The sequence below is a fragment of the Protomyctophum parallelum genome (assembly GCF_964188405.1).
Source record: "Protomyctophum parallelum genome assembly, chromosome: 5".
NCBI lineage: Eukaryota > Metazoa > Chordata > Actinopteri > Myctophiformes > Myctophidae > Protomyctophum > Protomyctophum parallelum.
Window position 1 is genome coordinate 25,289,383 of NC_139702.1, and position 12,991 is coordinate 25,302,373.

The window sequence follows — 12,991 nt, forward strand, 5'->3', positions numbered from 1 at the left end:
CGCTTCTACTGGCCGGGAGTAAAAAGAGCGGTCGAAGATTTCTGTCGGTCATGCGAGGAATGTCAACTCACGTCCCCGCGGGGGGTCGTGCACAGTCCGCTCATTCCCATGCCGATTATCGGTGTCCCTTTCTCGCGTATAGCTATGGACATAGTGGGTCCCCTACCCAAGTCGGCGCGCGGGCACCGATATATCCTAGTTATCCTTGATTATGCCACACGATATCCCGAGGCTATACCCCTGCGGGTCGCCAATGCCAAAACAGTGTCACACGAGCTCATGATGCTCTTTAGTAGAGTAGGCTTAGTAGACGAAATCCTGACGGACCAAGGGACATGTTTCGTCTCACGGGTTATCAAGGCGCTCTATAGCTGGCTGAAAGTGAAACAAATACGCACATCTGCCTACCATCCTCAGACCGATGGGCTGGTAGAACGATTTAATCACACACTGAAGAAAATGCTAAAAAGAGTAGCCGAAGAGGACGGAAAAGATTGGGACCGCCTCATCCCATATGTACTGTTTGCCATAAGAGAAGTACCCCAGGCATCCACAGGCTTCTCCCCGTTCGAGCTCCTGTATGGGAGACAGCCCCGCGGATTGCTAGATATCGCAAAAGAGACATGGGAGAGTCAGCCCTCCCCACTGCGAAATGTCATCGAACATGTAGAAATACTACAGGCGCGCGCCAGCCGCATCTGGCCGCTTGTGCGACAACATATGGCAGAGGCACAGGCAGCACAAAGTAGAGTGTACAATAGAGGCGCACAAGTGAGAGAATTCAAGCCTGGGGACCAGGTCCTCGTCCTTGTCCCCACGACAGAATGTAAATTCCTAGCCCGCTGGAAAGGTCCATACGAGATTGTAAAGAAGCTCAGTCCCGTTAATTATCGAGTGGCCCAACCAGGGAGGAGACGGGGCCAGCAGGTATACCATATAAACATTCTGAAAAAGTGGTATCCGCCGGAAACCGTTCCGCTACCTGCTCTGTTGACCCGCCCCCCTCCCCAGACTCCACCCGTTGCTGTAGGAGAAGGCTTGGCCCCGCAACAACAACAGGATATCCGAGAGCTCTTAGACCGGAACAGAGATGTTTTCTCCGAGCTACCCGGCCGTACCTCGGTAGTAAAACACGACATCGATACGACCCCGGGTAAGGTAGTCAGGCTACGGCCGTATAGGATCCCGGAAACTCGTAGGCGGGCCATACAGGAGGAAGTGAAGAAAATGCTCGAGCTAGACGTCATAGAAGAGTCACACAGCCCCTGGTCGAGCCCCATAGTTATCGTTCCCAAGCCAGATGGGAGCCTACGTTTCTGTAACGATTTTAGGAAATTAAACGAGATATCGCAGTTTGACGCCTACCCCATGGCTCGCGTAGACGAGCTAATTGAACGGCTGGGCCCCGCTAGACACATTAGTACATTAGACCTGACGAAAGGGTATTGGCAAGTTGGCCTAACCGAGCGAGCCAAACCAAAAACAGCATTTACCACCCCAGATGGGCTGTTTCAATATAAAGTCATGCCCTTCGGTGTACACGGAGCTCCGGCGACCTTCCAACGATTAATGGACAAAGTCCTGAGACCCCATAGCGCCTATGCGGCGGCATATTTGGACGACGTGATCATCCATAGCGCCACCTGGCGGCAGCACCTAGAAAGGCTAGATGCCGTGCTCAACGCCCTACGCCAGGCGGGCTTAGCCGTTAACGCCAAGAAGAGCCGTATAGCCTGGACCGAAACAGACTATTTAGGCTATACAATTGGACGCGGCTGCATTAAGCCACAAGAGAAAAGAATAGAGAGAATACAGAACTGGCCACGGCCCGCCACCAAAAAACAAGTGAAGTCTTTCCTCGGCCTAGTGTCGTACTATCAAAAATTTGTAAAAGACTTTGCTGCCACCGCCAGCCCGTTACACGATCTCACAAAAAAAAGTCTACCACACCACGTAAAATGGACCGAGGGAACAGAGCGCGCATTTCAAGCGTTGAAAGATGCCCTCTGTGGAAGCCCAGTCCTGATTACACCTGACTTTAATACCCCTTTCGTCCTCCACACAGACGCGTCTAACACAGGAATCGGTGCTGTCCTGGCCCAGACGCTAGAGGGAGACGAACACCCAGTCACGTTCATAAGTAGAAAGTTGCTCAAACACGAGAGGAACTACTCTACAGTCGAGAAAGAGTGCCTCGCAGTGAAGTGGGCAATCCACCACCTACGGTACTACCTGTGGGGCCGAAGGTTCACCTTAGTAACCGACCACGCGCCCCTCAAGTGGATGTCCACAAACAAAGATCGGAACGAGCGGGTCACCCGTTGGTTCCTAGAACTACAGAACTACACGTTCACGGTAGAACACAGACCCGGTAAAGACATACGCCATGCAGATGCGATGTCCAGGATGTATGAAGAAGAGGAAGAAAATAAAGCCCCTCGCCTCAGCGAGGATCTTAGGGGGGGAGTGTGTGGGGTCTCGCGAGCGACACCCCGCGATGGTAAGTGCGTTGCCAGGGCAACCAGACAAGCTGTCAGACAGAAGACGCCTCGGATCGTAAGACACGCCCTCGGCCGCCTAATAGGGGATGTCTACGTCCCGAACCTCCTCCTCCACCAGATTGAGCTGATGGACGGACCGCGCCCAAACCAGCAAGCGGCCACACCCGGCGTATAAAAGGAAGACTTAGTAGTCGGTCTGACAGCGGCTGGTTCACACACACAAGCGCTCACGGAGGCACGCAGGCACAAACCGTCGGGGGGTAAGCAGACACACACGCTCTCACCAAACACACACACTCCTGTGTATATATCTCTGCATGCCTTAACTGTCACTCTCCCCGTCACAGGCTTTCAGGATCGGGCCAGGGAATGTCCGCGGGACAGAGACCTCGGACGACACGGATGAATGAGTGAATTAGGAACGGGAGTTCCAGGAGTTCACAGTTATCGCGACGCAACAGGGGGGCAGCCCTGCCACAGCGAAGACAACTGGAACCCATACTAAAAGGTCGGAAGGAAACCTATTTAATTCCACACAGACTATTCCTCGAGGACTGCCTAGCAAGCAGGCTCTCGTTGTATTGAACGCCGGTGGGCTAAACGGCAGGTGCACGCTCGGAGCTGAACCCGCTATGGGAGAAGATACGCTACAGTAAAGGCTAAATACTGACGACGTCACGAAGCAAGGCTCCGCCGTCATATTATTATTATTCTTATCGTTTCTTATTATAACGAGCCCTCCAGTGTGGAGTCGTGCCGTAAGAAGAAGACTGTATAATCTAAGTTGAAACTAACGGATGTTTCTCACCCTACTCCAGGCGATCGAAGGAATCCTGTGAAGCCAATAATACTGTACGCTTGTGAATGCTACCCAGAGACGGATGTCGAGCGTCTCATTGTGATCTAACTGTCATAATCAACCTTCTTGCTAATAAACAGCGTTTTGAAGTGCTGCAATACCCTGTTCTGCCTGTTCATTTCCCACCAAGACTCCACAATATATATATATATAAAAAAGATTTTACCATCTTACCAAAATATCCTATACTATACAGCGAATGAAAGCCCTGAATGTCTACCTTTACGAGGTCAAAGTACACATTGATCCCATCTACCCTTCGTCGGTAATTTGCTTTTGTATGAGCTACTGAATGAGCATAGGGACTGAGGGAACATACGTTACTACTGTTTTGTTTATATTTTATGATGATGATGATGATGACAGATCGGGCAGACGTCAGACAGGCAGATGAAACAATGCAAAGACGCATTGTCATTATTTATCCATCTATGTACGTGTCTGTCACTGTGTATAGTTCCAACTCGGCTAGTCGAGTTCGCAGAGGGACGGTGGTGTTGCTGTGCCCCTCCAGTAACACAACAGCGCGTATTTGCATTGTTCCATCTGACCGATGATCATCATCATAAAGAAATGACTGTCCACCGTCCCTCGCCGAGTTCGCCGAGGGACGATACAATCCGTGATTTTTCTTGTTTGTTCGAGTATGCAGAAGGAAAGGAGACATGAATCTGACCGACTATAGATCTGTTATGATAGTGTCCATGGGAGCCGTCATGTTCCGACAGACACTACACACAAGACCAACAAACAGGAGGGGAGGGGAGCCATCCCCTCCCCTGAAACAAACAGGAGGGGAGGGGAGGAGGGAGAAACAGGAGGAGAGGTGGAGGAAAGCCGATCAGATGTTATGTGTGATTTTGTTGACTGGAGTTGTATGTACCCTCACATGGGTGCCGCCATTACGTTTACAGAGACTATTCTACACAATGCGCCCCTCCCGTCCTGACCGGAGTGTTGTGGGATGAATCGGGGCTGCTTGATCTATTGTCAAGGGTGTGTAGAAAGGCGATTGAAAGTAATCAATAAAAACATGCGCTAAACGGAGATCTACGTGTCCCTCATACGAACCACGTAGAAAACCGGTTAACGCATTTGGGGTGTTGAGAACCATTATTTGTTAATCTTTTGGCATACTTAAACAGCTGCAAATGAGTAAACATGTCCATGAAGGCTTCATGCTAAGTAACTTAAAATTTAAAATAATTGTACTATATCCTAAAAATCACACCCGTGTGAAGTGAGGGGCGCTCTTATCATCGTACATCATCATGACGTAACATGTCGATTTGCACACATTATGACGTCAATTCTCCATTCATTGTCAATGGGAATTTAATAGGAAAATCTGCACTAATAATATAGGAGGGGCTGGTGCCCCATCAAAAAGTACAATATTTTAGATTTTTACTACAACATCCCACTTAATATTTCACTTAAAAAAATCTTTTGGTAATTTTATCGCATCACTATCTTTTTTCTTTCTTTTTTGTAATACCACAGCATGTTTCCACCTGATTGGTGTTTAAGTTGTTAAAGGGCATTTCCAATTAAAAACACTTCTGGGGTCATTTTAACAGTCTTATGATTTATCTATTTCAGTTGAAAAATCACACTTGTGTGATGTGAAGTGAGGGGCTCCTATCATCTTACATCATCACATTCTGTGCCCAGCCAATCAAATAACCGACATACAAACCTGGGCATCGGAGGGGCAAGCGCCCCTCACTTTTAAACTATAGGAGCCTATAAGCCCTCTACACGTGATTTCTGCATCAGTCAGTCCTTGATGTCCCTGGCATGGGATATTAACCATGCCCATATATGGGCATGGTTAATATCTGTCATATTGTGATGGGCTGCATGAAATTAAATTGAATGGAAAAAAAAATAATAATAATAAAGAACACTGATTGTTCATCTCACTCCCAGTGTGTAAGGACCTCTACTCTTCTCCAAAACGGTCTCTCGCCGCCAGGAAGACGAGCGACCACTTTGTGGAAGCCAACGGCGATCCAAGTAAAGAATACAGAATATTGAATCTGACTACCAGGCCATTGTCGTCTGCCTCCAGCTCGCCTTTAAAACCCTCCGCCTTACAGTCAGCAGACTCTGTGTAACTGCTGTCCTCACATTCTAACAGTCTATTCTCCTCTCTGCTCGGACTGTAGCGCTCTCCGTACCACACCATGCCAACCAGGCACAGGCACGTGATGAGGGCCACGCACAGGAGCCACAGGACCACCGAATGGATCTGGGTCTGAGAGAAGAGGTCCTGTCCAAACTTCACGCACACCAGGGCCTCCAGGAAAGCGATGGCCCCGAACACCCAGCACTGCGTTCCGACTCGCTTACACTGGGCGTCCGTGAGGTACGTGTAGTACTGCCTCACCGTGGGCGCCGTGATGGCCAACAGCAGCAGAATGCGACACCAGCTCAGCGGGTGCTTCGCGGGGAACACGAAGATGTGCTTCAGGAAGAACGTGTTCAGCTCCGTGAGCTGCCAGACGATCATCAGCACGTAGACGCCCATGAAGTGGCGGGTCGACGACTCGGGGTCGATCCAGCGCACGCACGTCCAGCTGGCCGGGGTGAACTGCAGCGCCGCCCTCTTGATCTTCCCCGTGGTGGTGTGGATGTCCATGATGCCCGCCCACTGGTACGTTCTCATCTCCAGGAAGCGGCAGAGGGTCATGCCCAGCCAGATGCCCACGCCGTTGCACAGCAGGATGTCCAGGATCAGCTGGTCCCACCAGCACTCCGCGAAGTTGGGCAGCAGGTGCATGAAGAAGAGCTCCGTGACCTCCCAGGTGATGCTGATGGTCCAGCACAGGCCGTAGCTGCGGATGAGCAGCGCCTTCAGCACCCAGCCCCCGAAGTGGCTGAACGCAAAGATGTCAAAGTGGCTCCAGATCCGCTCCCGCGTGATCACGTGGCAGTTGGTGGCGTACTCCATCACGTCCACCTCCCGCTTGGCGTGACGCAGGCCGGGGTCCAGCCAGTGCAGCATGTGCTTGACCTGCGTCGGGTTCAGGAAGACGACGGACACCAGGAAGAGGGAGTAGAGAGCGCTCAGCCCGAAGACCATCCGCCATATCGCCGGGTGAGGCCTGGTGAACGGGCCGTTGGGAAACGCCAGGACGCCGATGACCAGGAAGAAGGAGACGAACGCGACGAGACTCACCCACAGGTTGTCGTCGGGACGGGCGTCGTCTCGCGCGAGCGCAAAGTACATCAGGCCGAGCACGGTGCACGCGAGCAGCGAGATGGTGTGCGGCTTGTAGAAGAAGTCCAGTGTGATGTTCTCCACCTCCTGCTCGTTCACCATTCTGAAATGCATCCTGTAGTTGACGTGGTCTTTACTCAGGGTACGGGATCCGCTGTACACGGACACCGCCATTGATGCCCCAGAGTGTGAAGCCGTCTCCAAGTCAGACACACCGCAGTCAGTTTACGTCTTCCTTGGGATTATGCTTTGAATTGAGAGGATTGCCCGACAATGCACCTCATTGGTACACAAATGGACACCTATAAAATAATATACTGCTTTAGGTGTGCGCTGCTTACTTATTTGTATTGGTTCAGTTGCACAAATGTCCCCCAAAGCATGGATGGATGCCTGTTCATCTATCTTTTATCTATGGGAAATCTGTGTATCGTGTGTCCTTCCACAAATCCTAAGAACCTTGCCTGGACAGTATCGATTGACTTCGAACTTGGTGCGAGTGTCACCGACGACCAGAGGGAGTGACGTATGAATCAGTCAGATCAGCGGTTGTCCAGAGCTATCTATATATCTACGCGGTCTGTTTGTGTACCCTTTATGCCGACATAAGGAGTTCCATGTATCTGTTCGTATGTCTGTCTGGGTCCCTTTATATGTCCATGAGCTGCATGGAGATCGTTGATGTCATAAAAAAATGACATGGGAACGTGTTGTGAGTTTGCAGGCTCATTTCCCAATGTCTGCATGTTTTTGATGCTTCTTATATATATAATAAATGAATAATAGCAGGGCACTGGCAGCTAAAAACAAATAAGAAGATAAGATTTCATATCCATCCAAAAACACTAGTTACTGTAGTAATTGTAAACGAAGGCTCTCACTCCCTCTCACGAGAGTTCCATAATATATGAAGACGACATAGACATCTAAGCGTTGACATCGGGTCAATGTATAGAAACTCCATATATGGATATGGACAACTGGTATCGTCATCGTGACGAGCCTCCAGCAGTGTTGTTTTTGGCAGCAATTTTAGTTTAGTCATATAGTCTTTGGACTGAAACTTCATTTAGTTTTAGTCACATTTTAGTCACCTGGAAATGTCTTAGTGTTAGTCTAGCTTTAGTCGACCAAATGTCATAAGATTTTAGTCGACTAAATCTACAATAATAATAATAATAATAATAATGGATTTTATTTATAACGCACTATATAGAATCTCAAAGTGCTACAGCAGTGAATAAAAGCAAAAGAAACAACACACCATTAAAAACATCTAAAAGAACAGGAACATTAAAACATAAGGGCAAGGCTATAAAAATGCTTTGGTAAAAAGGAAAGTTTTGAGTCCTCTCTTAAAAGAATCTACCGACTGTGGGGCTCTCAGGTGGGCGGGGAGAGCGTTCCACAGTTCGGGAGCGACCGAGCAGAAAGCCCGGTCACCCATGGTGCGTAGGTTGGTCTTTGTGGGTTTGAGGAGGTTGGTGTTTGAGGAGCGGAGGGAGCGGGTTGAGGATTGAAGGGTGACAAGTTCCTTGGCGATGTTTTTGAGATGGAAGAATTATGTTTTGCAGAGGTGTTTGATGTGGGCCTCGTAGTTGAGGTGGGGGTCCATTTTAACACCCAGGTTTGTGACGACAGATGAGTGTAGAATGTCCTGGCCAGAGAAGGTGATGCTTGTGATGGGGGATGATAGAACCTGGTGTGGGGTGCCGATGAGAATGGCTTCTGTTTTGGAGCTGTTTAGTTGCAGAAAGTTGTGTTTCATCCACGCCTTTATCTCCTCCAGGCAGATGGTGAGTGTGGATGAAGGTGATGTAGATGGTGACAGGGAGGACAGTGGGGCAGCAGAGCGGGGAGGGGTTGGGTCCAGTTTTATGTACAGTTGTGTGTCATCAGCATAGCAATGGAAGGATAATCCATGCCTGCTGATGACACAGCCGAGGGGAAGCAGGTACAAAGTGAACAGGGTGGGGCCAAGCAGAGCCCTGGGGGACACCACGGTGACAGGCTGGGTCCGGGATTTTGCACCTCCCAGGGAGATACACTCAGTTCTATCCGTGAGATAGGATGTAAACCAGTCCAGGGTGGTGTCGCAGAGTCCGATGGTGGAGTGAAGGCGGTGAAGGAAGATGGTGTGGTCAACTGTGTTGAAGGCTGCAGTGAGGTCCAGGAGGATGAGGAGAGAAGGGGAGCCAGCATCAGCTGCCATGAGGATGTCGTTTGTGACCCTGACCAGTGCGGTTTAAGTGCTGTGGGCGGAGCGGAAACCAGACTGAAATTTTTCGGACAGGTTGTTGGTGTGAAGGTGGGTTAGTAGTTGTGCAGCGATGACTTTCTCCAACACCTTGGAGAGGTGATTTAGTCGACTAAAATGTGTTTTGGTGGGCCTTGATGCCGTCGTAATGAAAATAGCCGATCTACAATTTGAACTTGTAGATCAGCTATTTTCAGCATGCAACCAAGAGTAAAATGACTTATAGTGGATCTCTTCTACTATAGTCCCTTCCTAACATTTTAGTCTAGTTTTTATTTGTCGACGAAATTGTCAGTATATTTAGTCTTAGTTTTAGTCATCATAGCTTAGTTTTCATTTAGTATCTGTTCGTTTTTGTCAGTGGAAAAAGGTAGTCAGACGAACATTTTTCATCTTAGTTTTAGTCGACGAAAACAACACTGGCCTCCAGGCTCTGGCGGTCCAGGCCGCGATGATGCTAAACGGTGCAGGCGGGTCCCGAAGTCGTGGGACCCACCTTGTCACCAGAGCCTGCTGCATGGGACACCTATCTCCACCAGGGCCTGATGGTCCTGGCGTTCTACGGTCGTCAGATGCTAGTACAGCCCCGTCCCGAAGTACTGGGACCACGATCTTTGTTTACAGACAATTCCATGATGGCCATATCTTCATAATCATACTTGTCCAGTTAGACAGAAGTCCATAATCATTTTAAATCTGGCCCATTTCTGGTTTGTGACCCTGTTGTTCATATCAAATATTTCAGGGCGCCCATCATCCTTTATGATATTTCTGACACCACCTGCATCCCCATGTCTCGGTTAAGTTATGATACTGTAGGACCCTGATTTGATTTCAGTCTGACACTGTAGCCTCGTTATCACCCATTGCTGATAGGGACAGCGGTCGCCCGCCTTTAACAGGGGAAAGTGTTTTTGCAGGAGAGAGGGGTCAATTAACTATAGGTCAGGGGTGGGCAACTTTGACGATGCAGAGGGCCACTATATGTCCACACTCACTCCAGAGGCAAGGGCCGCATTGCATATTTCTGCCGTAGCAAAAATAGCCGATCTACAAGCTCAAATCAAAGCACGTCGCAGTGCGACGTGCTTGTAGATCAGCTATTGTTGCTATATTTGAATTGAAATCCTGAATGTTTTGCTACTTTTGAATTGGAATCCTGAAAAGTAACATTGTCAAATGCATTTAGTTATAGTTATGTAATATTAACTAAATACAAATACATTGGACATACAAAAAAAAGACAATAACAATTTTAAAATAGTCATTTGCTGAAATCAATAATATATCAATGTTCGGATATTAACCTGCGGGCCACATTAAGTGATGGTGGGGGCCGCAAGTGGCCCCTGGGCTGCCAGTTGCCCATGTATGAACTAGGTGAACACAAGTGGTCTAAAGGTTCCAGCACCATCCAACAGCAGCGTCCCGTCCCAGATACAACAGGTGCTGTTCACCATCACCATCATCGCTTCCCGGACCAATCAGGGGCTGCCAACCATCGCCAGCGTCCTCCACGTCGGCCCTCGCCAAGTGACATCCCGGACATGGACTCTCCCCATCCAATGAACTAACAACCACAGTGTGACATCTTCCTCTTGAAAACCATGGACAATGCCAGAAACACTATTCGGAATTTTCTGAACATTGGATTATTTCTGTAAACTTGGATCATGTAATTGTACTTTCCGAATCTGCAATAGGCCTACATTCTTTGAGAATTGAATTATCTTCACTCATTTTCTACTATACATTTTTTTTCCGGTGTGGTGTGGATTCTTTCATGTCGTCCAAATTGCTTTTCAAAGAGTTTGCTGCCTTGGTGACTAAAGGTTTTTAAAGGGACAGTGCCCTGTTTACACTGATTTTTATACTATTTGAGGTTAAAGGTAATTATAACCGCTCCTAAAGCTCTTCAACCAGCAGACTGACAACGCTCCAACTGATATCTCAAGAGTATTTATTTTCACAAAACAAATAATATCCTTAACACCATGAATTATACACAATGAACTGTCCACATTCACAATCACAATACATAAACACAATGAAATGTCCATATCTTTGTTCACAAACAAACAAAACAACATGTAACATACCGTGTGCGCCTTCTGCCAATTATTTTAGGTGAGTTAGTTAATTTCTTGTTCTTTATTCAAATATCACTTTTCTTTTTCTTATTTTGTGATAATAATCCTCCCAGTCCCAGTCCCCAGTTCACCCCTGGGGTGAACAAAAAAAAGCTTAGGTTTCGTTTTTGGCTATAGGGCCCATCCTTCATCCAATCAGGATAGAGAGGGGTCTTCCTCCAATCATGATCGAGTGGAGGCGGGCCATTGGTGTGCGTGCTGTTGGCCTGTTGCGCGTCCCCCCACTGTAGAGCGTGTGCATGTGCATATTTTGTTTTTCACTGAATGCTTCTTTATTTACCCATGGTAGTAGCTGAGCACAAAAGTGCTCATTTTCAGCAACGCCCTGCACATAGACACACACAGGGCATAGGCAGACTGTCACGCGTGGTCACGCACATTTTCGGCTGCGCACAGCAGCTGCACACAGTTTTTAGACAGCTGGTGGATGGAAAAGAAGCTCCACCTCCCCGCCCGACTGACGCGGAGGAGAGCGCGTCCGGGAAGCTGTCCGTTGCGTCAGTCGGGCGCGGAGGTGGAGCTTATTTTCCATCCACCAGCTGTCTAAAAACTCGGTTTTTAAGCTGCGCGCAGCAGGGAACGTGCGCGACCACGCGCGCAGGTCTGCCTCCGGGAACAGACAGACACACACATTAAGACCTGGGAGCTGACCAGTAAAACCACAGTATTGTACTGTTGGCCACTAAGCAGCTCCACTGGGGCAGTTGGAGGTTCAGTGCCTTGCTCAAGGGCACTTCAGCGGTGTTGGGTGAGTGATGACAATCACTTCCAGATTTGTCCTGCCCGTCCGGGGAATCGAACTGGCAACCTTTCGGCAACAAGGGCGCTCCTCTGTCCCTTAGGCCACCTCTGCCCCAGGGCCTGATGGTCCTGGCGGTTCCAGCTGCCAGATTAACATCTGAAAGATGCAGATACAGGTGCAGGAGAACCATAGGGATACCCATCCCTCAACGGGGTGGCATTGGGTTTGATCTTCAGTTCTTCATCATCTACCAGAATATCAAAGGAGGAAAGTGCATATTGTACAGATTTTCACATGAAATATGGGGGTGGCATTACAGCCCCTGAAGGGCCGACGTATACGGTTCAAGCCTTCTTGATATTGTACAGATTTCTACTTGAAATCTGGGGGTGGCTGTAACGAAGGCTCTCAATCCCTCTCACGAGAGTTCCATATATGGAGAAGACAGAGACATCTAGCGCTGACATCAGGTCAATATAGAAACTCCATATGGACGACTGGCATCGGCATTGTGACGAGCAGTGGTTGTTTGAGGGGGAGATGCAAGCAGGATTCACTACACTCCTCACGAGAGACTCTTATCGCCTTCCATACGAGACAGAGATATTTGTCTCATGCACCGCACCTTATTTGTAACACTTTTTAAACGTGTCACAGTGTTAAGATTATAAACAGAAGAGCATTTTTAAATGCCATGATTGCAGGCTAGTCCTGTCTGCCTCGGCAGGTTCTGTGTTTTGTCGCTGGGACGGCGGAAGGTTTCAACGGCAGGCTGGCATCGCTGTTGCCAGCCAGGGTGTTCTTGCTGGTGGTGGTTTCATTGTGAACAAGTAGCCTAAGCAGAGTACAGTACTGTATGCATGCATACATACCCTTACCTACTGGGAGGTGAAAACAAGCACCCAGATTAGCATTTCCATGCCTGATCTGCATGTGTACAAGCGGACAGGCAACGCGGTCCACCCACCACCACCCCCCGCCCCGGAGTGAGGAAAAAAGAGGTGTTAAGGTGCCAGACTTGGATGGTTAGAGTGGCGCGATTACATACAAAGTCAATGCAAGACGAGAATTGCGCGAAGGGGCGCGGCACAAACGGGACGAATATATTCAGGTCCAATTCCTGGGGGCCGAGTTCCCTGGTCCAATTCCTCATGCGGGGGCCGAGGCCCCCTGGCCCCCACAGACTCTACGTCACTGCACCGGACACCACTGTGGCGGGTCCTAAACTCAGACAACCAGTCCTAATTGAGTAGTAT

At 48.9% G+C, this 12,991-nt stretch overlaps 1 protein-coding gene across 1 annotated transcript; it reads right to left on the reverse strand.

The window, feature by feature from the left end:
• Nucleotides 1–5,305: 5,305 nt before the first annotated feature.
• On the reverse strand, nt 5,306–6,760 carry LOC310858277 (phosphatidylserine synthase 1-like; the record flags this gene model as incomplete). Its single annotated transcript, XM_083764383.1, has 1 exon — nt 5,306–6,760. The coding sequence occupies one exon, from the start codon at nt 6,758–6,760 to the stop codon at nt 5,306–5,308; it is 1,455 nt and encodes a 484-aa protein (XP_083620509.1).
• Nucleotides 6,761–12,991: the final 6,231 nt, after the last annotated feature.